Genomic DNA, 22,539 nt, shown 5'->3' on the forward strand with positions numbered 1-22,539 from the left:
ATATGTACTTAGGTGGGGCACTTAGCTAGATTTGTTCATAGATAACAATTCAAAAATTTCTAATTAACTCATGATATACAGATTTAGATTGCAATAATGGATTTGTTGGATTATTAGGACGAAAATCCAGTAAATTTGATTTATCCATATTAACTGGGCCCCACTTTTGCATTATTTACACAATCAGATCCGTTAATCGAAAGGGAATCATAAGTCCGACCAAATGCGGTTTAGAACACCTGGATTGGATTATCATAATTAAGCCCTTGATCCATCAGGCCTCATTTGGGTTCCCCTAAGAAATGTTAAACTGTTGATTTTTGAAATCATTTATCTCACACATGGGATGTCCGTTCAGGATGGGATGAAGATTATGTGGGGCGGCACATGATGCTCTACAAGATCGACGGTGTTGATTTCACATACATGTCATTTATGAACTAAAAACTGCTTTCTCACCATTGATCGTAAAAGTGACTTTTGTGTAGCCCTTTCTTTCCAAATTATCACGCAAACTTTAATCAGATAATCCACATCTCAGTTTCACCACGGGCAAGCCATTCAAAAACAAATAACAAATAAAAATTAGCCCCTAATTTTATCATAAAACACCATCATTCATGTTGAGGTAGAAAAACCAAGATTTTTTCGTCTTATATTCTGTGAGCCTCTACTCTAAGTCCATTAATTTTCAAAAAAAGTTCAGTAGGGCACACTTCATAGGATCATCTCCAAGCTATTCATTTTTACTCGCCCACATTTAACCCCAAAAGTAACTAGTTACACATCTCTCTCTCTCTCTCTCTCTCTCTCTCTCTCTCTCTCTCTCTCTCTCTCTGTTAAACAGTACTGTTTTGCAGAGAGAGATCTTAAATGAATGGAATTGGGATATGGATGGAATATAATGAAATAGAGCCACTTTGAGATTCCCTATGAAATGTCGCATAGAATGGATCTACTACGAAGAAGTTAGCAGGGGAGTATATAGCCTAAGGAGGCCAAAGAATTCCTTGAATAAAGGTTTGGGCCCTGCCTACGCCGGGGAAGGATCCACGAACAGAAGGATCGCATAATAACTCTCGGTCGAAGAAGCAATGGTTTTTCGAAAGCCTTTTCTAGTACAGGGAAGACATTTAGTTCCTTTGGTTTCGAAGCTAAGAACCACATTTGTTTGGGAACATACTGTATTCTTGAACAGTTCTGTTTCGTCCAAATGCAGAGGATTTTTGGGGCATGGAACAGAAGAGAACGAAGTCATGGATGATCAAAGAAAGAAAAATGCACAAATAGCAGAAAAAAAGCAAAACCATGTGTCGAGGAATTAAAGCTCTATACAAATAAATCTTGAAACTTTATTTTGCAGGAATATCAAATGCAGAGGACCATAAAAACTACGGCAGCACCACGTCGCCCCTCTTTCTGTTCTAAAATCCAAACCACCATCCTTGCGGCTTACTCCAGTCAGTAATGAAGGATGGGTGACTTTAACATTTTGCATTAAAGAGGGGAATACATCAGGGCCCTATCTTCTCTGTTAATATATTTCCCTCCCACGTATGAAGAACATTAGTTGCACTCGTCCAGTGCAACAGCGAGTTGGGTGTCTAACTAATTTCAGCTTTTAGTTTAATTGTTAGGCCACATGAAGCACTTTCCAACTGTTTTTTTTTTTTTTTGTTGAAAGGTGCACTTTCCAACTGATATATGGGCTCAAGACCAAGAAAGACTGTCATGCAGACTCACAAATCAAGCGCATTTAAATATAAAAAGTTTACAAGATTTTATGTGTATTGACAATTACTTGAAAGGAAAAAGACCTGGGTGTAAAAGCCTGGATAGAAAGTCTACATGGAGTAGTAGATCATCAGATAAAGCAATGAGACCTTCCAAATAAGGAGTTTCAGACATAGATGTGCAGCTGGCTCGCAAACGGAGGAGACTGTTCAAAGCGTTTCTTGAGACCGTCTGACAATACGACTGACTTTCCTTTTGAATTCGTCCCTCCGCTCTCTCCATTCTTTCTGTAAAAGGAAAAGAAACAGGAGTTGCATCCAAGTGAATGAACAGATAGGAAACTGTTAATGTCATTGAATTTCTTATATGCTAAAGGGTTTTGATGTAACATTCTTGATTAATTGATATCTCTTCGTTCACAAGGGGGTTCCTGTCTCCATGGTTTTAAATTTTCACCAAAGCTGACACAAAACGACCAAAATGTTTCCATTTCAATCCCCACCAAAACGATACCAATACTGAAATACATGCTGAAGCCAAAATAGTAAGTTCATTAGTGGTATAGGTACTCTCTATAATATTATAAAACTCATAGGTATATCAAGTGCATATCTAAAGTGATCTCCATCAAATTTGGTATGGAGCCACAAATCTTGTATACAAGGTGTAATTTAAGATGACCAACACCATTGACCCAGAATATCATAAGAATAGCCTCCATAAATGCCAACATACAATCAGCTTTGTCCCAGCCATAGATCAATCATTGGACACTCCTTTAATTGTGTTTCGTTTTTATCAACGATGAATCTAAAATCTCCAATCTTCAAACATAGTCATTTGATTCAAATGTTGGTTTAACACTTCCACCATTTTAACAACTTCAAATTTGAAAATATTGTAAAAGCATCCAAACACCACATAATGATTAAAAACAAAACTGCTAATGACCTTCACATCGTTGTTCATATCTAAGAGCCACTCAAATTGATACATTCTAGAGTTTTTCAAATATATTACTTGGAAAATATACTCTTAATAGAAAATTGTACGCATCGCAGATGGTGTCAGAAAAATGTGCGGTGAACAATTTCAACTTGCAACCTAGCGTATCTCAACCAGATGCATTATCAATGATAATCTGCACCTCTTTCAACATTCCCACCTTACAAGTAGGGGTGTTCATTATTCGGTTATAACCGAATAACCGAACCGAATTGGTTCGGTCGGTTCGGTTCGGTTTTTTTTTCTTTTCGGTTCGGTTTCAGTTTTTTTTTTGGAAATTAGGTTATTCGGTTTTGGTTTTCGGTTATCTCAAAAAAAAAAATCGGTTAACTGAATAACCGAAATTATGGATGAAAACAAATTTTTTTCCAAAAAAAAGTGCTATATGTGCACTCCGTAGGATGATCAAAACCGTCCATTTGATTGTTCACAACTTAATTAGGTTGTGCTCAAAAAATCATTTCGATCGGCTGATCCTAGCCCTCCGATCCAAACCGAGATTTTCCTTTTTTCCCTCTTTTTCTCCCACAATTCGATTATTCGGTTATAACCGAATAACTGAATTGTTAATCGGTTTGGTTTCGGTTCGGTTTTGGTTTATTCGGTTTTGTTATAACCGAATAACCACCCCTACTTACAAGTAAAACCTAGCATATCTCGACCAGGCGCATTATCAATGATAATCTGCACCTCTTTCATTGGTCCCACCTTACAATTAACATCTAAGAACAACTTTAACGTACAACTAGTATCTTTATACCGTGAACAATTTCAACTTTCAACCTAGCATATCTACAACCAGGTGCATTATCAATGATAATTTGCACCTCTTTCATTTGTAGCACCTTACAAATAACATCTAAAAACAACTTTAACGTACAAATTGTATCTTTATTCTTTCCACTTCCAACTAAAAGCTTCAAGAACATAAGTCGTCTCCATGAATCATTCACAAGGTTTAGTCACATTGAAACATACATTCACCCATCTATAAAACATTATAATTAATCTCACTAAATTAGATGATGGTCCAATGGCATTTAAGATCTCTTTCAATAATTGCCTTTTCTAGTGGTCATGCAATTGGTCCTTGATCTATCATATGATGGTGGATTATAACCCATAAAATTGATATTACTCGAAAATAAGATTGACCGAACAAAATTAAAAGACAACCCATAACTCATAAGCATAAAACATGTGCAATCATATGGTTCTATGACAGAAACCGACATGAAACGGCCAGCATGTTTTTGTTTCCATCCCCACTGAAACACAATACTTCAGTCAGCATGTATAGATTTCGGTACCATGTCAGTCATGTCAACCGAAACGCTACTATATAAATTACTTAACTTCAGTCGACATGTCGAAATTTCAGCCAAGAAGCTCGGCTCTTCACATTTTACCTTAGTAAGTGCTAATTTTGTGTTTTTTTTTTTTTTTTTTGCTTGATTCTTCATAATGCATCAACAATTGTTGATTTGATGCGTTTGCACATTGATTAGTGCAAATTTTTTTATCTCATGGATTTATGGTTGTGAAACTTGGAAACAATATAATTTTGATTAAAAGCTAATCACATATGCATATTAGCTTCTAATTTATTATAGGTGAGTTCTTGCCTGATTTGTTTTTTTTCACGGATTTATGGTTTTGAAAATTGGAAACAATATAATTTTGACTAAAAGCTAATCACATATGCATATTAGCTTCTAATTTATTATACGTGAGTTCTTGCCCGATCTGCTGGCCCAAAGAAGAAAAAAGCCTAAGCAATGGCAATGTTGGTGAGAAACAACAATATAAAGAAGCAACGAATGGATCCTAAACTAAAGAAATAAAAGGGAAACATCAAAACATAATGACAAAAGGGCAATGACGAAACCATAGAAGCTGGATCTGCACACTGAGGGTAGCAAACCCACATTTCTGAACCAAGAACATCAAGTCACAAGTGGATTCTTCCAGGAAGAGAAATCCCATCCCTCTTAAAGTACGGGTCCCTCTCCCTCGAAAGTGATCCACTCTTCCTGAAGACGCAATCCCTCTGCTGGTTATGGGTGTGGATTTTGTTACAGTATATTAGCATATAGATGCTAATGTATACTACACACCTATACTACGCACTACATGGATGTGTAGCCTACTCACTATAAAATCATGTAATTTCTAAAATGAAATTCAGATCAAGAAATTCTATTTAGAGCATCGAAGGTGTATCGGAAAGGACAAAAACCATAACATGATGCTACTTCCTGGCTCCTGCTATTCCAAAAAAAGAACAAAAATCACAAAGGGATTTGCTAGGGAAATTCACGGAGAGGCATCTCGCGGCTGATTTTTGCAAGAGAGAATAGCCACCTCAAATGAATTAAATGAATAAGACAAAATCTGCTGAAAAGTGAGCCTGTGTGGCTGTTCTCTCATGCAAAAGTCAGCCGCGGAGTGCCTTTCCACGAAATTCCTTGGCAAATCCCAACAAATAAACAAAGCTATTCTATAAGTTTTGCCATCATATATTTTATTTTATTGATACATAATAAGTCTATTTTTATAAATTGTCTATTTTTATATAGCTTCTCATATGTTCTTTGATGAAAGTGTAAGATCAAGCACAAAATATGCATAGATCTAGCAGGTTTTATCCTATGATTCGGCCGAAACTTTGAATGTATTGCTGACACACATGGCGTGCCATGTCCGACACGACACACGTGTCCAGACGCGTTGACACTCCTTTCGACACTAGGAAATGTAATGCTAGAAGTGTCGGGCCCAATGTAGGCATGTGGAGTGTGGACACATTTTTGTACCGTGTCAAGTGTGACATTCTGTTTTATAATTAAATAATCCGTTTACGTCTTTTATTATTAACTGTTCTTTTATTATAAACTCTCATTTTAGCTCTTCTTTAACTAATATTTGCAATTATAACCGCTCTCCTAAACCTGAAACCCTCAACAAACTCTTATTCCAATATTATATTCATTGTATCCTATTGGTTTTTCAGTGTCCCCATTTCTGGTTCAGTTGTGTCCCCGTTTCAAATTTTTGGAGGTTTGCTGTGTCCGACACTCCGTATGCGTATCAACATGTGACACTCATGACCATGTCCACAAACCATAGATTTATCATTCTAGAGAAAAAAATTGTAAAAAAAATGAAATAAGAATAAAAATTGAAGAAAAAAGAAATAGGTCAGCATTCGTGCATAGATCTAAACAAACAACCCACCTCAAACATATATCTACTCTAATTTAAGCACTAGAAACTATAATAGTTATAGAAAAGGAAACAGATTAAGATTTTAAACATGAAAACCGCCCAAATGGATGACCCAATGCCTCAACTCGTCAATCACAGGAAACCTTCCCCAAGCATTGGAATCGAGAAATATGAACGAAAGGGGTTTCAGAAACCCCGTTCTGCTATATTCCATCGCATGTCATGCAATACACGCGCAGAATTTTGAATGGTACCACGCGCAGAATATTGATACAACAACTCTCAGATGATGCACTTCAAACAAAAATGATACGAGGCCACGAGGTGACAAGGGTGCTCACAATACACCTATTGTTTATATCACCAAGTGAAAATCCAACAAGTACTATCTGATACATATTGGCATGGAACAATAAATAATACCATGGTTCAAATGTAAAGCTAGATCATCTGGCATCAAACATCCAAAGGGAAATGATATTGGCGCCCACGGCTTTGGTACATCCCACCCATATCTTTATTTGAATTTTCAATGATTCATACAACATAATTAATTGTATGAACAACATTTTCAATATATATATATATATATATAACGTAAATGAAACCTTTCACAAGAATCTTTCACAAAATTATCAACTAATATTATCAACTATCAACTAATTAGAATGGTTCATTATTAGACCATGGTATTTGATTCGCCAAATACATCATTATTGTATACTCTTTCATATGGATGGCGCAACCCAATCCTTGTTTTGTTTTGCAAGTTTCTAATGGATCCCCTTCTTCTTCTTTTTTGAATCTAAATATCTAAATAATAAGAAATATGCTCTTGACAGTGAGATATGTTGTATATGTAAATCCTAGATGTGAAAATAGGCAGAATTCTATATATATATATATATATATATATGAGAAAACGGTTCCTACACACATGTGTAGATAAGTTATCTACACACTAGCTTAAAATACAGTGGGGGCCACATTATTTGGGTGATCCAAACCATTCATTTTTAAGGCCCTCTCATAGATAGGGTGTCCACAAAAAATCAGATCCATAGGATCATCCTAACCATTCAAACTTTGGAGGAAAAAAATGAACTAATTTGTGAAGGTTTAAAGACATCCATTTTACCTCCACAAATTGTAGGGTTGGGATGATCCTATGAATCTGACTTTTTGTAGACACCCTATCTATGTGAGGGCCTTTAAAATGGATGGCTTGGATCACCCAAACAATGTGGGCCCCCACTGTATTTTAAGCTAGTGTGTAGAGAACTCTCTACACATATGTGTAGGAACCGTTCTCTCTCTCTCTCTCTCTCTCTCTCTCTCTCTCTCTCTCTCTCTCTATCTATATATATATATATATATATATATATATATATATATATATATATAAATTGTATGAACAAATAAAAATAGTTAAAATGAGAACACGGATGGAAAGAAACGATAAATAATACCATGGTTCAAATGTATAGCTAGAACATCTAGCATCAAACATCCAAAGGGAAATGATATCGGCACCCACTGGTTACATCCCACTCATCTCTGTATTTGAATTTTCAATGATTCATACAACACAATTAATTGTATGAACCGATAAAAAGTTAAAATGAGAAGACGGATGGAAAGATGTCGTATCTACAATATATATGCACAAAATTATGTATATAAACTATAAAGTAAAAATATAATACTCCCTTTTGTTTGTATGTTCTCTTTCATGTCCTTGAAACAATTGAATGGGAATTGCCATTTTGCTTTGCTTTTATACATGTTATTTCATAAGAAATGTACAGGTTCTAAAAATATAAACTAATAATATGTATTACTGTGGAAGAAGAAAAATATGTCTCTGGAGGAAATAAAGGCAGTCCCATCTAATCTTCCCATGTACCATCTGCTCATTTTCAAATGTCCTACCAGTGTCATCAATCATATTGAGAACTTGCAGAAGAACTTTCTATGAGATGACTCTGACGGCAAAAGACTGTTCCATTTAGTTAGTCAGAAAGAGGTTTGTCAACCTATTCATGTTTGAAATCTAGGTATTAGAGATCTTAAATTGATGAATAGAACCCCTTTTATGCAAGTGGCTTTGGAGATTCAGGAGGACCGAAATCACTTATAGAGGGGGTGGTTGCAGGTAAGTATAGAGTGAGCTTCGGCAACTCGTACCCCTTGGATATATACAGGCATAAAGGGATAACTATCTGGAGGTATATCATGAAAGGCAAGCCACTATTTCAAAGAGGTATTAGATTCAGATCTTGCTTGGGAAACAAAATTAAATTTTGGATGGATACTTGATGTGATGTGATCAAGAGTCTCAAGGATGAGTTTCCAAACCTATTCTTAGTGGACTTAGATCGAGAGGGCTCAGTAATGGACTCCATAGAGATCACAGAGGAGTCAGCAGCTTGACTGAATTTAGAGGCAACAAGATTAATTTCCTAAGAAGATCTTGGGATATTATTCAGCTTAGTAGGATCCCATCGGTTATGGTGGCCCCTAAGTGGACTCCACCTCTTGGGTTTGTTAAGCTTATGTTTGATGGATCTGATCTGGGGAATTCAGGAGTGTCTGGGATTGGAGGTCTCCTGCGTGAGGCATAAGGCGTCACAAAGTGGGCTTACTCTGGTCGTGTGTCTATCGGATGCTACTAATGCAGAAGTACAGGCTCTCTTCTAACTGCCATTCATTTGGTGAGGGAGACATTGATCGATGGATAAGGTCAGAAGAATCCTTACCACGTAAATGTGCGGACGAGATAGAAGAGATCCTGGGTAGGCGAGTGGGGCATTTGGTTAGATTTCATCATGTCTGTAGATTGAAAAACATTGAGGCCGACCGGCTTGCTAGTCTGGAGTAGGCAGGCCAGCATTAGAGATTTTTTATTTCTTACCACCTTGATCTTGTTGTATCGTTGTCTCTTTTTCCCTTTATTATTCTTGCTTTCCTTTGATTAGCTTGTATCTGACCACCTCGAACTATTTTAATAAAATCATTGTCATATATATATATATATATATATATATATATATATATATATATATATACTAGTAAAAAACCCCGTGCGATGCACGGGCCGACAAAGAACTGTACGGACCACATCATAGGTTGATCCAAACCGTCCATGTGATGGAACATAACATAAATAGGTTGTGCCCGTAAAATCATTTCCATAGGCTGATCCTAGCCCTCCAATCTATAGAGGTCTCCATAATTGTTGTTCCTCTTAAGGTGCCCTGAATTCATCAATATTTTTAAAGGTGTCCTGAATCCGTAGTATTATGTAATATGTTCACAAAAATCTGTAGTATTATGTAACATATGCACCCAATCGGTAATTTTGCAAAGAAAAAACGCCACCATGTTGACTTTGTGGACAAAATGTATAATAAAATATTCATAAAGAAGGGTAAAATAGGTATTGTGAAGGGGGTAGGATTGAAAATATGGGGCTTTAATGGGGGCCTTCGTTAACAAAAGCAAAAAAAAGTGATGTGTAATTCTATTTGAATTTTGGAAGAAATTCAAATAATTCTCTCCTTTTATCTTCTGCTATATATATATATACGATGATCCTATGGAGCTGATTTTTGGCACACACCCTATCTATGATAGGGTCCTGCAAATGAATGGTTTGGATCACCACAGAAAATGTGGGACCCATGTGATTGGGAGCTTAAGCGCACCATAAGTTTGGTGAGCTTAAGCTCACCAGCACTTTCCTCATATATATATATATATATATATATATATATATATATATATATATATATATATATATATATATATCACTGTCGAGTGGTTTCCTATAACAATCCCATATCTGAACTGCTAAAAAATGAATGGACAGACATTGTTTGTCCACAAATCTGCCCATTTTTTCCCTCCACAAATGGAGCGGTTAGGATGATCCTATGGAGCTGATTTTTGGTACACACCCTATCTATGATAGGGCCTTGCAAATGAATGGTTTGGATCACCACAGAAAATTTGGGACCCATGTGATTGGGCGCTTAAGCGCACCATAAGTTTGATGAGCTTAAGCTCACCAACACTTGCCTCATATATATATATATATATATCACTGTCGAGTTGTTTCCTGTAACAATCCCAAATCTGAACTGCTAAAAAATGAATGTTTCCCACTTTTATTCCCAATCCTGCTCATGTTCCCACACACAATCCTAGCTTCTAAGGGAAAACTGCCATCTGCATTTTTTATTATGATTAATTTAAACAAGATTTTTGATAGTGGATGAGGGTAATGTTATATATTAGCCTGCAATGCCAAAGAAAGACAGACAAGAGAGACAAAGTGTGGATTACACAAAGGGATGGAAACCAAGAAAATATCCCCTAAATCAACTTATGTTATTTAAAAATGATGTGTGACTGGGTTAGTGACTATTCGACGTTCAATGAAGGTATGCAAAAGAGAATCTAAGATGGAAGGGAATGAACACAAAAGAGAGATGATGAGGTTCCATGAGACAGTCTGACAATATAAATAGGTTTTTTGGGTCCCAACAAAAAAGTGGTGTGTGGTGGGAAGGAGAGGAATATTAGAATTGGAAACATTTGACTAGGTATCAACGTAATTTAGCATCAAATTTGAAAAATAATGAAAAAATTAATAACAACGGAAATCAGGCTCCTTTATAACTATAAATGAATGCAATCATAGTTCTCTGAATTATGTGGGATACCTCAAATATTAATACTTAATGGTTCACAGGAATGATATACATTTCACATATCAACAATGACCTGAATAGTTGGCAAAGAAACCAAATAATCTCCGACTAAGAAGAAATGTTATCAAAGCAAATACTCACTTCTGAAATGCAAAATGTAGATTCAAGTGAAAGATAGTGTGCCTAATTGCCTAATTTTTGTTGCACCCAATTGATGGACACGAAAACTCTCATTGTGAGACTATTCTAGCATTCCATTATTCTCAAATCAAACAAATACTGGCACTACGACAAACAAGTATAAAAGTCATGAAAATTTGGCAGCAGAATTCTAAAAGTACATATTGACTATCACAAAAAGAAAATGAAGTTCCAAATAAATTTTTACTTACTGCAGCTTCGATATTCGCAGGAGATTCATCATTAGGACTTGAAAGCATGGAAATAATACTCAAAACTATGCTTTCAACCTGCAAATTAAAATCATCTGATTAGTGATGAAAGGAGCTTGATACAAATTAGATTCAAAGATGGACAAGAAATGGTTGAAAACAGGATATAGGAAATAGTAACATGTCACAAACCAATGCAGCAAGTTATTAGAAAGATATCAACAATAAAAAGACACAGAGAATTGTTCTCCGCACTATTAGTTGTTGAAAGAGTCCTAAGCGAGATTTCCAATCACCAAGTAGTTTAAAAAAAGGTGTGTATGGAGATCTCCTTCCTATGAAAATCTTGGTTGTTATGATATATCTTTCTCACTTAGAAAAGAATTCCCAATGTTGAAATAGTAGTGTCATTGTGCTACAAATATTTGAGTCGTATAAACATATTCCATGGTTTTAACAATGAGAGTTGGAGGTGTCACAATCAATTTTGGAGATTATAATAACTTTTTTCCTGGGGTACTAAGGTCAGAATTCTTCACTTTAGAAAGGTTTTAAACATTAATAAAATGATTATAGCAGCAAAGGGGATAACATTTGAATTCCCTTTTGCTGAAAATCTCGGTTATGAAAATATGCCTCTCACTTAGAAAACAATTCCCAACGTTCACATAATACTATCGATGCAAATATTTGGGTCGTATAAAACTATTCCATGGTTTTCACAATAAAAATTCTTTACCAGAGAAATTATGTAAGAGTTCTTTACAGTGCATAGTTTTTGCATCTTGAAATCCAGACCACATCCTGACCTCTTTGAATAAGAGAGTTGTTGACTTTAATTTATCTATATTTAAGTAAAACTAGGAATGCTAATACTTGACCAAATAAAAAACCAAGTTCATGTAGAGGATTCCAGTCTATCCTAGTCGACTTGGGCAAATCCTGATTTTACTCATTATCCTTTTACACAGTAATAAAAGCTCAATCAAAACCAGTGATTGTTAAATATTTTACTCCGGAGGAAGCTTAATTAATAACTAAAAAATGTCAAATCTTTTCTAGGTCTTATTAAGGCACCTTCACGACAATAGGCAGCAAAATTCCAGGATAAAATCAAATAATCAACGTGACATGTCAAAATCATACCGTATGGACTGGAGTCCAACGCTCACTTGCAAGCTCATAGCCATTTGGGTCATCCCCTGGAGCGTGAAGAATTGATATGCAAACCCGCCCATCGGGATACACTGATAATCATAAGAAAATCAGATGCCAGAAAAAATTGCTCCACAAATTAAGAAAAGAGCCAAATGAAGATAAATGAAAGGTAAGTAACCAACCATTAGGATGCCACATATCAGATGTAAATCTTATTGATGGAGGACTATTGGGATAATTTGCTGGGAAGCTCATGATGGCATTGAAGTAGCCCCCATCGCTGCAATTGGATGCTCGTTAATAAAAAATTAGAAGAAATGTTTGGAGACCATCATCCATGTTTCAATAAGAGAAAACTCAAGTATCTCAATACATGCGGCATTTGTGTAAATTGACGCCCGAATCAATCATAAAACCTCAAACCACATGCCTAATAACATCAATCAAGCATCCCAAAGAGAACCCAACAACTAAGAATGCCACGAAAAGTTAGACGGGAAAAGGCAAGATAATAACCAATCAGAAGTTAATTTTCCATTGAAAGAATATAGATCATTACAAATGGAAATAACATTATATATAAACAAAATAAATTTATGAAGCTATTGCTTGCCATTCAAAAAAAAAAAAAAAATAGCATAAAGAATGGCTCGACTGTAAGATAAAGAACATAGAAAATGTCTTCCCCTTCTATTCTTCTTTTACTTATCTTTTTATTTTTATACTATAGAACAATGCTTCATGATAAAATGCTTCTCACAACAAAAAAAAAAAAGACGACTCAAACAATGCATCCATTCAAAACCCGAAAAACCCAATAAGAAATGAAAAATCACCATGACTCAAACAAACACAATAACCCAATAAAAACAGTAGAGAAACAGATAAAAGGACATCAACAGCCCCATACCCATCAAGAAATCCCAACCCCAGATTGACCTAAAACCCCAAGAGAAAGAATCCTATGTAACATCCAAATGAAAAAGCAAAGCCATTGAACGATCCCCACAACCAATCCAATCCAGTCCGCCAATCCAAGCAACTCAACAACAAAAACTAACATCAAACCCAATAAGAACATTAAAAAAAAAAGACCCAAAAAAAAATAAAAAATCTTTGAACCAAAAAGGCAAAAAGAAAGAAATACTGACTATAGAGTATCAGGAGGGCCTATAATGGTAACACTCCATTCAAATATATTGCTATCATCAACCAATCCAGCCGAGAATCCATCCACAGGATGCTTACTAAGATCTGCCCACATACAAAAAAGATTGAATACCCAAGAAAAGAAAAGAGAAAAAAATAACAAACCAAAAGGAAAGATAGAATAATAAAGAATTGGGTCTTGACCTTTGAGCTGTTTATGAAGGAGGAGGCTTGCTTGAGTGGTTGTCGACATGGGAGAGGGGAAAAACAGGGGCCTCGGTTGAGGAAGATAAATTCAGAGAGAGGTTTTCTTCCTCTCTTTATTATTATAGCCGACACTGAAGAGTCTTTCTTTTTCTATCGTTTTGTAGATTAGTCTCGATTTTGTTCCTCTTTAATATTGATTGAGATTTTGAGAGCTAAATTCGGTTCGTATTTTGTTCATATAAAGCTTTTTCTTTATCAGATTTGGATGTTGTACGTATCAGCGTATAAACATTTTTTTTTTTTTTTTGCAAAATGAAGTCTTCTATTTTTGCTTTATTTGCTAAAACAGTATTCTAGTTTAACAATTTACGAAGGGAAATGTTATCTTCACTACCGTATTTTGATGAGAGCACTCCTCACTTTATTAAAAGTACGGTATGGCCCGCACCATAGGATGATCCAAACCGTCCATTAGATGGGCCACAGCCTAAATAGGTTGTGCCCAAATATCATTTACATAGGTTAATCCTAACCCTCCGATCTATAGGGGGTTAGGATCAACCCTCTAACATTCAGATCAGAGCGTTAGGATGTACCTATGTAAATGCTTTTTGGGGCACAACCTATTTAGGCTGTGGCCCATCTAATGGACGGTTTGGATCATCCTATGATGAGGGCCATACCATACTTTTAGTAAAGTGAGAAGTGCCCTCATCAAAATACAGTAGTGTGGATAACATTTCCCTTTACGAATTGGGGCATCCCATTTGTAGGGAATTTTACAAATCCAGTCATGCTGTAAATTTGTGATGGAAATACAGAGAAATTATATGGTGTAAGGCCTTACAACAATAAGGCCTTTGTACGGTAGAAGTACCACCCTTGACATTTGATCCAACAGCAGCTCATCAAAAAGCTCAAAAAGTGAGCTGCTGTTGGATCAAATATCAAGGGCAGTACCCCTACCGTATTCTTGTAAGGTTAATACGGTAAAAAGACCATATAAAATCTCCCAAAATCCCTATGCTGGATTTTCTCTTGACTTGTAAAAAGACCAAAATGTCCTTATATGTAAAAAGGACGAAAATTACCCTGTAAAAGACCAAAAATGCCGTGATGCTCCCCACGCTATTCATGGGCTTGGGTGGAGATCGTAGGTCCCACCCCATCAAAGCATTAGGTGAAATGGTGGGCTCCAACTAATGCAGGGGTTTGTATTCCTCTATAGATCGGAGGGCTGAGATCATCCTATAGAAATGATTTTTTAGGCACATCCTATTTACTCTGTGGCGCATCACATGGACGGTTTGGATTATCCTATATTCCTATAGTGTGGTAGAGTGAAGGGTATTTTGGTCTTTTTACAAACTGATTTTCGTCTATTACATTTAAGGACATTCTGGTCTTCTATCAAGAATTCTACCATGAGTGTTTTCGTCACAAATCGATGGCATGACTGGAGTTTCTAAATTAACTCAAATGTAATCACTCAATTTGTAAATTGTCAAACTAGAGGACTCTTTTTGTAAATAAAACAAAGTAGACGACTTTCTTTTGAAAAAAAAAAAAGAGAGAGAGAAAAAAACACCCTTGTAGGTAATTCCCTATATATTCCCTATACCTCGCATGAACATGGAATCCAAGTTCCCCAAACCCCCCATTAGCATTTGATCATATGGAAATGATATTTCCACGCCCTTTCCCAGCATTTCATACCTTTTCTTGGTCTTTTCCTGAAAATGGCTGAAAAAACAAACAGAAGGGTTGGAAATTTAGCCTCATTACGAAAAGAGAAACAAAGGGGGCATAGAAACGGTGGAAAAGTGGGGTGGAACTATCATTTCCCTTTGCTATAATAAAAACCCATGGCCCAACATAGTTAGTAAAAAATAGTTAGCGATTGTCTACTAGACCAAGGTTTAAAATTTCGGTTTCGGTAACCGTTTCGGACCCCACCAAAAACCGAAATTTGGTAATTTGGATCCAGATTCCGGACCGAAATTTTGTAACACTTTTTTTTTTAATAAATAATGTCATAAAGGGCGAAAAATGGAATTTCAGAAATTTTCGGTTTCAGTCCCCACCGGTATCCGAAATTTCGGTCGAAATTTTAAACCATGTACTAGACTACTACTATGGGCTGATGAAACTAGTTGGACTCGGGGGGCATCTCCCATCCTTATGAATCGGCCCACAAGTATGGTCAACCATGATTGAAAAACATATGGAGCCTGGCTATGCCAAAAAAAAAAAATGCCTTACACTCCATGACCAATTGATGTAGGATAAAGTGGGTTTCCAATCCCACTGCCATACTAGGATTTTGCTTTTGTATTTATCTAGGATATTTGTTTTCTTATTAATGATGTTTATCTTAGTAATTAGGATTTTAATATGTTTCTTTTATTTAGCACTCATGGAGTTTTACACAAGGAGGGCACTTTAATATATTACTTGCCATAATGGCATGGAGTCTTTTTTTTTTTTTTGAAAAAGTGACTTGTTGCATTCATGCCATAGAATTTACATGGATACCAGTAGTCCTTCTAGTGATTACATAGTAGGAGCATACTCCTGAATCCCAAAAACATAAATGAAAATTAAAGGCTGCATGGAAACTTCCTCCATCCACATCCTAAGATGCTCTCGACCATCAGAATATCTCCACATAAACTTATAAACATCAACCCTACATCCAGCTTTCAGAAACTACCTTTTCAAAATCACATGGAGTGTTTAAGGGGATGATCAATTAAGTACACGTTTTCACGGTCTCTCTCTATCTCACGTTTTCACCATCTCTCTCCCTCTCTCTCTCTCTCTCTCTCTCTCTCTTGTCTTCTTCTGTAGTGGATTCTAGGGCGTATGCTTGGACTAAGGTTTTTCGTTTGATCCGCTGCACTAGTTGGAGGGAAGATTTGCCAGCATTGATGGCAACCCGAAACTAGGGGTGTCAATGGACCCAGACGGACCGATGGATAGTTTGAATCCGAACCTTATTAGACAGGATCTGGGCACATTAGAAGGATCCATGGACATATTTTGGATCCTCTTCGTAAGATCCGAAAAATTTCGGATCATGATCAAGACATGATCAAAAAAACCGATGAACAGTCATGATCCGAAGTCCTTTTACTAAAATAACCTCAAAGTATTTCTTATATTAAGTCTTAAACGAGGAATATTTTCATAAAATTGAAGTAAATATTGCTTAGCTTACGACTTTCCACTTCCCCACTTTTCCATACATCTTTTTCTTTTCCTTTCTTCAATCGGTTTTGCTTCATGTAAACTTGCCACTTACCTTCAACAAGGATCAGCTACTAGAATGTTTTATCGTCGCGCACCCTTGAACATTGGTGTTCTTTTCAACAATAAAATCATGTTCTTCATGAAAATCACGGGTTGTTATTAGATATAGTGACTAGAGAAATTATATGATGCCCGACCGTCAAAATAAAGGGCGGAGAGAGACAAACCCTCTCTCCCTTGATTTTTAATCCAAGGGAATGCACCGTTTTTTCCTTTTCCTTGGTTAAAAAACCAAGGTAGCAGGTTTTGTCTCCTTCCGCCCTTTACATTTTGACGGTCGGGAATCATATAATTTCTCTAGTGACTAATCCTGTTCTGAATTGAGGAAGTTTTGAAGTTCATTTCAAATGAAGAAAGCAAAGTTTTTTTTGTTGTTCTGTAAGTAGGACCTACTTGGACACTCCGATGGATGGTCCGATTTGAAATGGATCATGATAGGGACACAAGAAGTAGGATCCAAAGAACACTCCGAATCCGATCGATAAGGGATGTGAATGGATCATGACTAAGACATACGTGGATCCGTTGACACCCCTACCCGAAACGAAGAGAACAATTCTAATGACGATGACCTTGGAAAAGTCATTATGAGGACTGAGGTTCTTGAGTTCCAACGTCAAAAGGACAGACCTTGTACCGACGAGGACTCCTCCAATGAGGATAATGAATGTCGAAGGAGCGTTTGTGAAATAGGAGAGATTTTCCAAAGGCTGAGCGACTCTTTGATTATATGGCGGTTCCAGATGAGAAGAAAGTTATGCATAGAGCCTACACACATATAAACTCAATTTTTATGGGTTGGCCATCCAAAACGAAGCCCAATTCACCAAGGAATGCTCAAATGTGGATCCAAAGATTCCAATCTCCACTCCCAAAACAGCAAGATTCAGCAGCTCAACATCATAGTTTCCATGCTTTGAAAAGCTCAAAATCAATTTATTTAGCAAAAGAATCAAACTCGCTCTATAAACGCAAGCAGAGAATTTCGCAGTTCATAATGAAAAATTCCAACAAAACAAAATGACAGAAATCCAAAAACAAAAACTTATAAAGTTTTCCTCCATGATCCTAAGAAGTGAGAATTCAAACCATAGCTTAGTCGACCTCTTCAATCTTAGGCCCGGCACCGCTGCTGCCTCCAGCAGGAGGACCATCATCCTCCATATCACCAGCCATGTCTCCACCCGCACCCTCGTACATCTTAGCAATAATTGGGTTGCAGATACTTTCAAGCTCTTTCATCTTGTCATCAAACTCATCAGCCTCCGCCAGCTGGTTGTTGTCCAGCCATTGGATAGCCTGCTCGATCGAATCCTCTATCTTTTTCTTGTCCGCAGGAGCCAGCTTAGAACCTATCTTCTCGTCCTTGATCGTGTTCCTCATGTTGTAAGCGTAGTTCTCCAAGGCGTTCTTCGACTCCACCTTTTTCTTGTGCTCTTCATCCTCAGACTTGTACTTCTCCGCATCATGAACCATCTTCTCAATCTCATCCTTGCTCAACCTCCCCTTGTCGTTGGTGATGGTGATCTTGTTCTTCTGCCCTGTCGTCTTATCCTCCGCAGAGACATTCAAGATACCATTGGCATCAATGTCGAAGCAGACTGTGATCTGAGGAACACCTCTGGGAGCGGGAGGGATGCCGGAGAGCTCAAATTTCCCCAACAGATTGTTGTCTCTGGTTCTTGTCCTCTCACCCTCGTAGACCTGGATTAAGACACCGGGCTGATTATCAGAATAGGTAGAGAATACCTGCTCCTTCTTGGTGGGAATCGTCGTGTTCCTTGGGATCAAGACAGTCATGACTCCGCCGGCGGTCTCCAATCCAAGGGAGAGAGGGGTGACATCCAAGAGAAGCAAATCTTGGACCTTCTCATTGCCCTCACCGCTCAAAATTGCAGCTTGGACAGCGGCACCATAAGCAACAGCTTCATCAGGGTTGATACTCTTGCAGAGCTCCTTCCCATTAAAGAAGTCCTGCAAAAGCTGCTGAACCTTGGGAATTCTAGTAGATCCACCGACGAGGACGACATCATGGATGGTGCTCTTATCCATCTTAGCGTCCCTCAAGCACTTCTCAACTGGCTCCATACACTTCCTGAACAAATCCATGTTAAGTTCTTCAAATCTAGCCCTAGTAATAGTCGAGTAGAAATCAATCCCCTCAAAAAGAGAATCAATCTCAATTGTGGTCTGGGCAGTGGAGGAAAGTGTCCTCTTTGCCCTCTCGCAAGATGTTCTCAACCGCCTAAGAGCTCTGGGGTTTCCACTAATGTCTTTCTTGTTCTTTCTCTTGAACTCCTGAACGAAGTGATTAACCATACGGTTATCAAAATCCTCTCCGCCAAGATGGGTGTCTCCGGCAGTGGCTTTCACCTCGAAAATACCCTCTTCAATGGTGAGGAGCGAGACATCAAAGGTACCACCGCCAAGATCGAAGATGAGGACATTCTTCTCGCCTACGCTGGTGGCCTTCTTGTCTAGACCATAGGCAATGGCAGCAGCCGTTGGTTCGTTGATGATACGCATGACATTGAGCCCGGCAATGACGCCGGCGTCCTTGGTGGCCTGACGCTGGGAGTCATTGAAGTAGGCAGGGACCGTGACCACAGCATTCTTGATAGTGGAGCCAAGGTAGGCCTCTGCAATCTCACGCATTTTCATTAGGACCATGGAGGATATCTCCTCTGCGGCGAATTGCTTGTCCTCACCCTTGTATTGGACAACTATCATTGGCTTATCTCCAGGGCCAGGAATGAGCTTGAATGGCCATAGCTTGGTGTCGCTCTGGACAGAAGCATCAGAAAATCGCCTTCCGATCAAGCGCTTCGCATCTGTAAGGGAGAGAAACATAAGCAAGAGAGAAACATATAAGAAGAAATATACATGTGTGAGAGAGAGCTAACTGAGATGGTTTCAATGTATTGAAAATAAAACGAGAGGTACTTCTTATTTCACTCATCATATAATTTCTTGATAAGTCAGAAACACACAGTGCAAAGCAGGAGTAATTACACAGTGCCCCGACCGTGTTGGTGGTATGATAAAAGTACCAACCTTGATATTTGATCCAACAGCAGGCTCTGATCAAATATCAACAGTGGTACTGCCCACACTTGACTTCACTGCTGAGCACCATGTAAAACCTCACAAGATTCCTGCAACAGGCTTTAGAGTGCAAAAGATTGTCCTGTATTGAATTTTATGGTACAGTTAATGGCTCAAGCAGACTCGAACCCTTTTAATAGCTATTTCGGAAACTTGTACAGAAGTTTTTGCCACACCATGAATAAAAGAGAGAGAAGAAATTACAGCATTCGGGATGAAAAGGGCTTTCTTTAGGACTCATTGATCTTTACCTCGTTCTATAAAGAACATTGGATCTCTTCATCATGCCGATTCAGAGACAAAAACCCTAACACCTTAATATAAAAATCACCTAACCAGAAGAAAGAAAGAAAGAAAGAAACCCTAACCCTAAATACAAAATCAAGATACATGGAAAGAGCACTCAGAATGAGTAGGAGATTTTTCTTCCATTCATTTAATTATATCGGCCAATTTCAGTTCATCACCATGCTCTCGCCATAAAAAGTTTTAGAAATAGAAAGTAATGGGAAAAATAAAAAAATAAATAAAAGAAGACAGATAATTAAGGAAGGGGGAAAAAACCATCAGAAAGATCGGATCAGTATCAACCTCGACACTTGAAAGGTGTCTCAGATGACCGTCGTGAGATTACAAATCCAATTTCATCATATGGACGGTTTGGATCATCCTATGGTCTAAGCCATACAGTAGTTTTGAAAAGTACTCGACTACACAGGCTTACACCATATAAAAACCTAGATTTGTGTATATTGATTCCTTTCACAGATCTGTTCATAGGAGTTTTTATATGGTGTAAAAGCCCGTATAGTCCAGTATTTTTCGCACCATATGATCTTACTTAGCCCTCAGAACTATAGAGGAATTACGTATCATGGAAACCTCTTTAGATAGGAGGGCTAGGATCATCATATAATGAACGGTCTTTTAGCATATAAAATCTCCACAAATCTATCCTTGAGATAGAAACAGAAACCTAACAGAGATGGTTTCGATGTATTCAAAATAGAAAGGGAAACTTCAATAGATCAGAGAAACACACAGTAAAACACAGATCTGTGAACAGATCTAAGAAAGGAATCAAGATCAATAGATACTAACATAACAGTATACCAGATCTAAGAAAGGAATCAAGATCAATAGCTACTAACATAACAGTAGTCCAGATCTAAGAAAGGAATCAAGATCATAGCTACAAACATAACAGTAGACCAGATCTAAGGAAGGAATCAAGATCAATAGTTACTAACATAACAGTAGACCAGATTAAGAAAGGAATCAAGATCAATGGCTACTAACATAATACTAGAGCAGATCTAAGAAAGAAATCAAGATCAATAGCTACTAAAATAACAATATATCAGATCTAAGAAAGGAATCAAGATCGATAGCTACTAACAAAACAAAATACCAGATCTAAGAAATAAAGAAGCTTTAAACTAACCGAAAACGGTGTTGATCGGATTCATGGCGACCTGATTCTTTGCCGCATCTCCAACAAGACGCTCGGTGTCTGTAAAACCTACATACGACGGTGTAGTCCTGTTCCCTTGATCGTTGGCTATGATCTCAACACGATCATGTTGCCAAACTCCTACGCACGAATATGTAGTTCCGAGATCTATTCCGATGGCCGGACCTTCTCCTTTTCCAGCCATTTCGTTGCAGGAAAATAGATGAAGAAGGAGAAGAGGGAAGAGGAGAGAGATTCTGAGATCTAGGGTTTGCAATTTCGTAAACACGAAGTTAGGGTTTGGTTTATATAGTGAATGGGGTGAGTTTCTAGAAACTTCTTTGAAGTATATACCGTAGATGATTAAAAGATTGACGGTTAGGATCATTTACAAGAATTCTTTATACCGTGCTACAGTGTATGCCCCATCGTGATACTGTCTCAATCATCTCCTCGCACTTGTTCGGAATATTCATTCGGTGGTGAGACCGAAAGAGGTCAACAATGTCGCCTAATAAAGACTACAATGGTAAATGACCAAAATACCCTTACTTAAGGGTTCTTAAATTTTTAGGGGAATGATATTTCTTCCCTCTGACGGATAAAATCCGCCCCTCTAACGTTATCCGTTAAGTTTTAAAGGCAGAGAAAAACGTTATGGGGGGTGAATTTATCCTCAAGCATGAACCATTCTCACGGAAAGGGGGGATATCATTTCCCAATTTTTATTACCCTTTACTTTATTTGAGACAGCCACCTGTAGAGGGGCTGATTTACTTTTTGGGAGAAAGGTTCAACGGGACTGATTGCCACGTACATTGCATGTTAGCCGTCCCATCCCTTGTAACAAAAGGGGCCAATTTATCTTTCCCATTTTTAAATATAATTCGGAGAAAAGTACGGAGTGTGGGCTCATGTTTGAATTATGGATTTCGAGCACCTTTTAAAACAAGAGTGAAACACCGGCTAATCTTCAAAATCGGGTGGTCAAAAGAGCCTGATACCCTTCCGACATCGACAGAGTCCTCCTTTTTCATTACTGCCTATTAAAATGGCACGCTTCACGAGGCTTCTTTTTGTT

At 37.6% G+C, this 22,539-nt stretch overlaps 2 protein-coding genes and 1 non-coding gene across 3 annotated transcripts; all 3 read right to left on the reverse strand.

Annotated features, from left to right (window-relative positions):
• Positions 1-1,734: 1,734 nt before the first annotated feature.
• LOC143851494 (ubiquitin-conjugating enzyme E2 7) lies at positions 1,735-13,814 on the reverse strand. The gene is made up of 6 exons (XM_077360953.1): positions 13,586-13,814; positions 13,384-13,486; positions 12,415-12,512; positions 12,221-12,321; positions 11,075-11,152; positions 1,735-2,021 (listed from the first exon to the last, which is right to left on the reverse strand). Exons 1-6 carry the CDS (start codon positions 13,632-13,634, stop codon positions 1,944-1,946), a joined length of 507 nt encoding a protein of 168 aa, XP_077217068.1. The 5' UTR covers positions 13,635-13,814; the 3' UTR covers positions 1,735-1,943.
• Positions 13,815-17,806: 3,992 nt separating this feature from the next.
• On the reverse strand, positions 17,807-21,750 carry LOC143851124 (heat shock cognate 70 kDa protein 2). The gene is made up of 2 exons (XM_077360451.1): positions 21,450-21,750; positions 17,807-19,731 (listed from the first exon to the last, which is right to left on the reverse strand). Exons 1-2 carry the CDS (start codon positions 21,661-21,663, stop codon positions 17,996-17,998), a joined length of 1,950 nt encoding a protein of 649 aa, XP_077216566.1. The 5' UTR covers positions 21,664-21,750; the 3' UTR covers positions 17,807-17,995.
• On the reverse strand, positions 20,567-20,663 carry LOC143852083 (small nucleolar RNA Z161/Z228). The gene has a single exon (XR_013236663.1). It is a non-coding gene; the product is annotated as a small nucleolar RNA Z161/Z228 (small nucleolar RNA).
• Positions 21,751-22,539: the final 789 nt, after the last annotated feature.

Source organism: Tasmannia lanceolata, unplaced genomic scaffold, assembly GCF_043159265.1.
Source record: "Tasmannia lanceolata isolate RefF3 unplaced genomic scaffold, GAP_Taslan_0.1 ptg000018l, whole genome shotgun sequence".
Taxonomy (NCBI): Eukaryota; Viridiplantae; Streptophyta; class Magnoliopsida; order Canellales; family Winteraceae; genus Tasmannia; species Tasmannia lanceolata.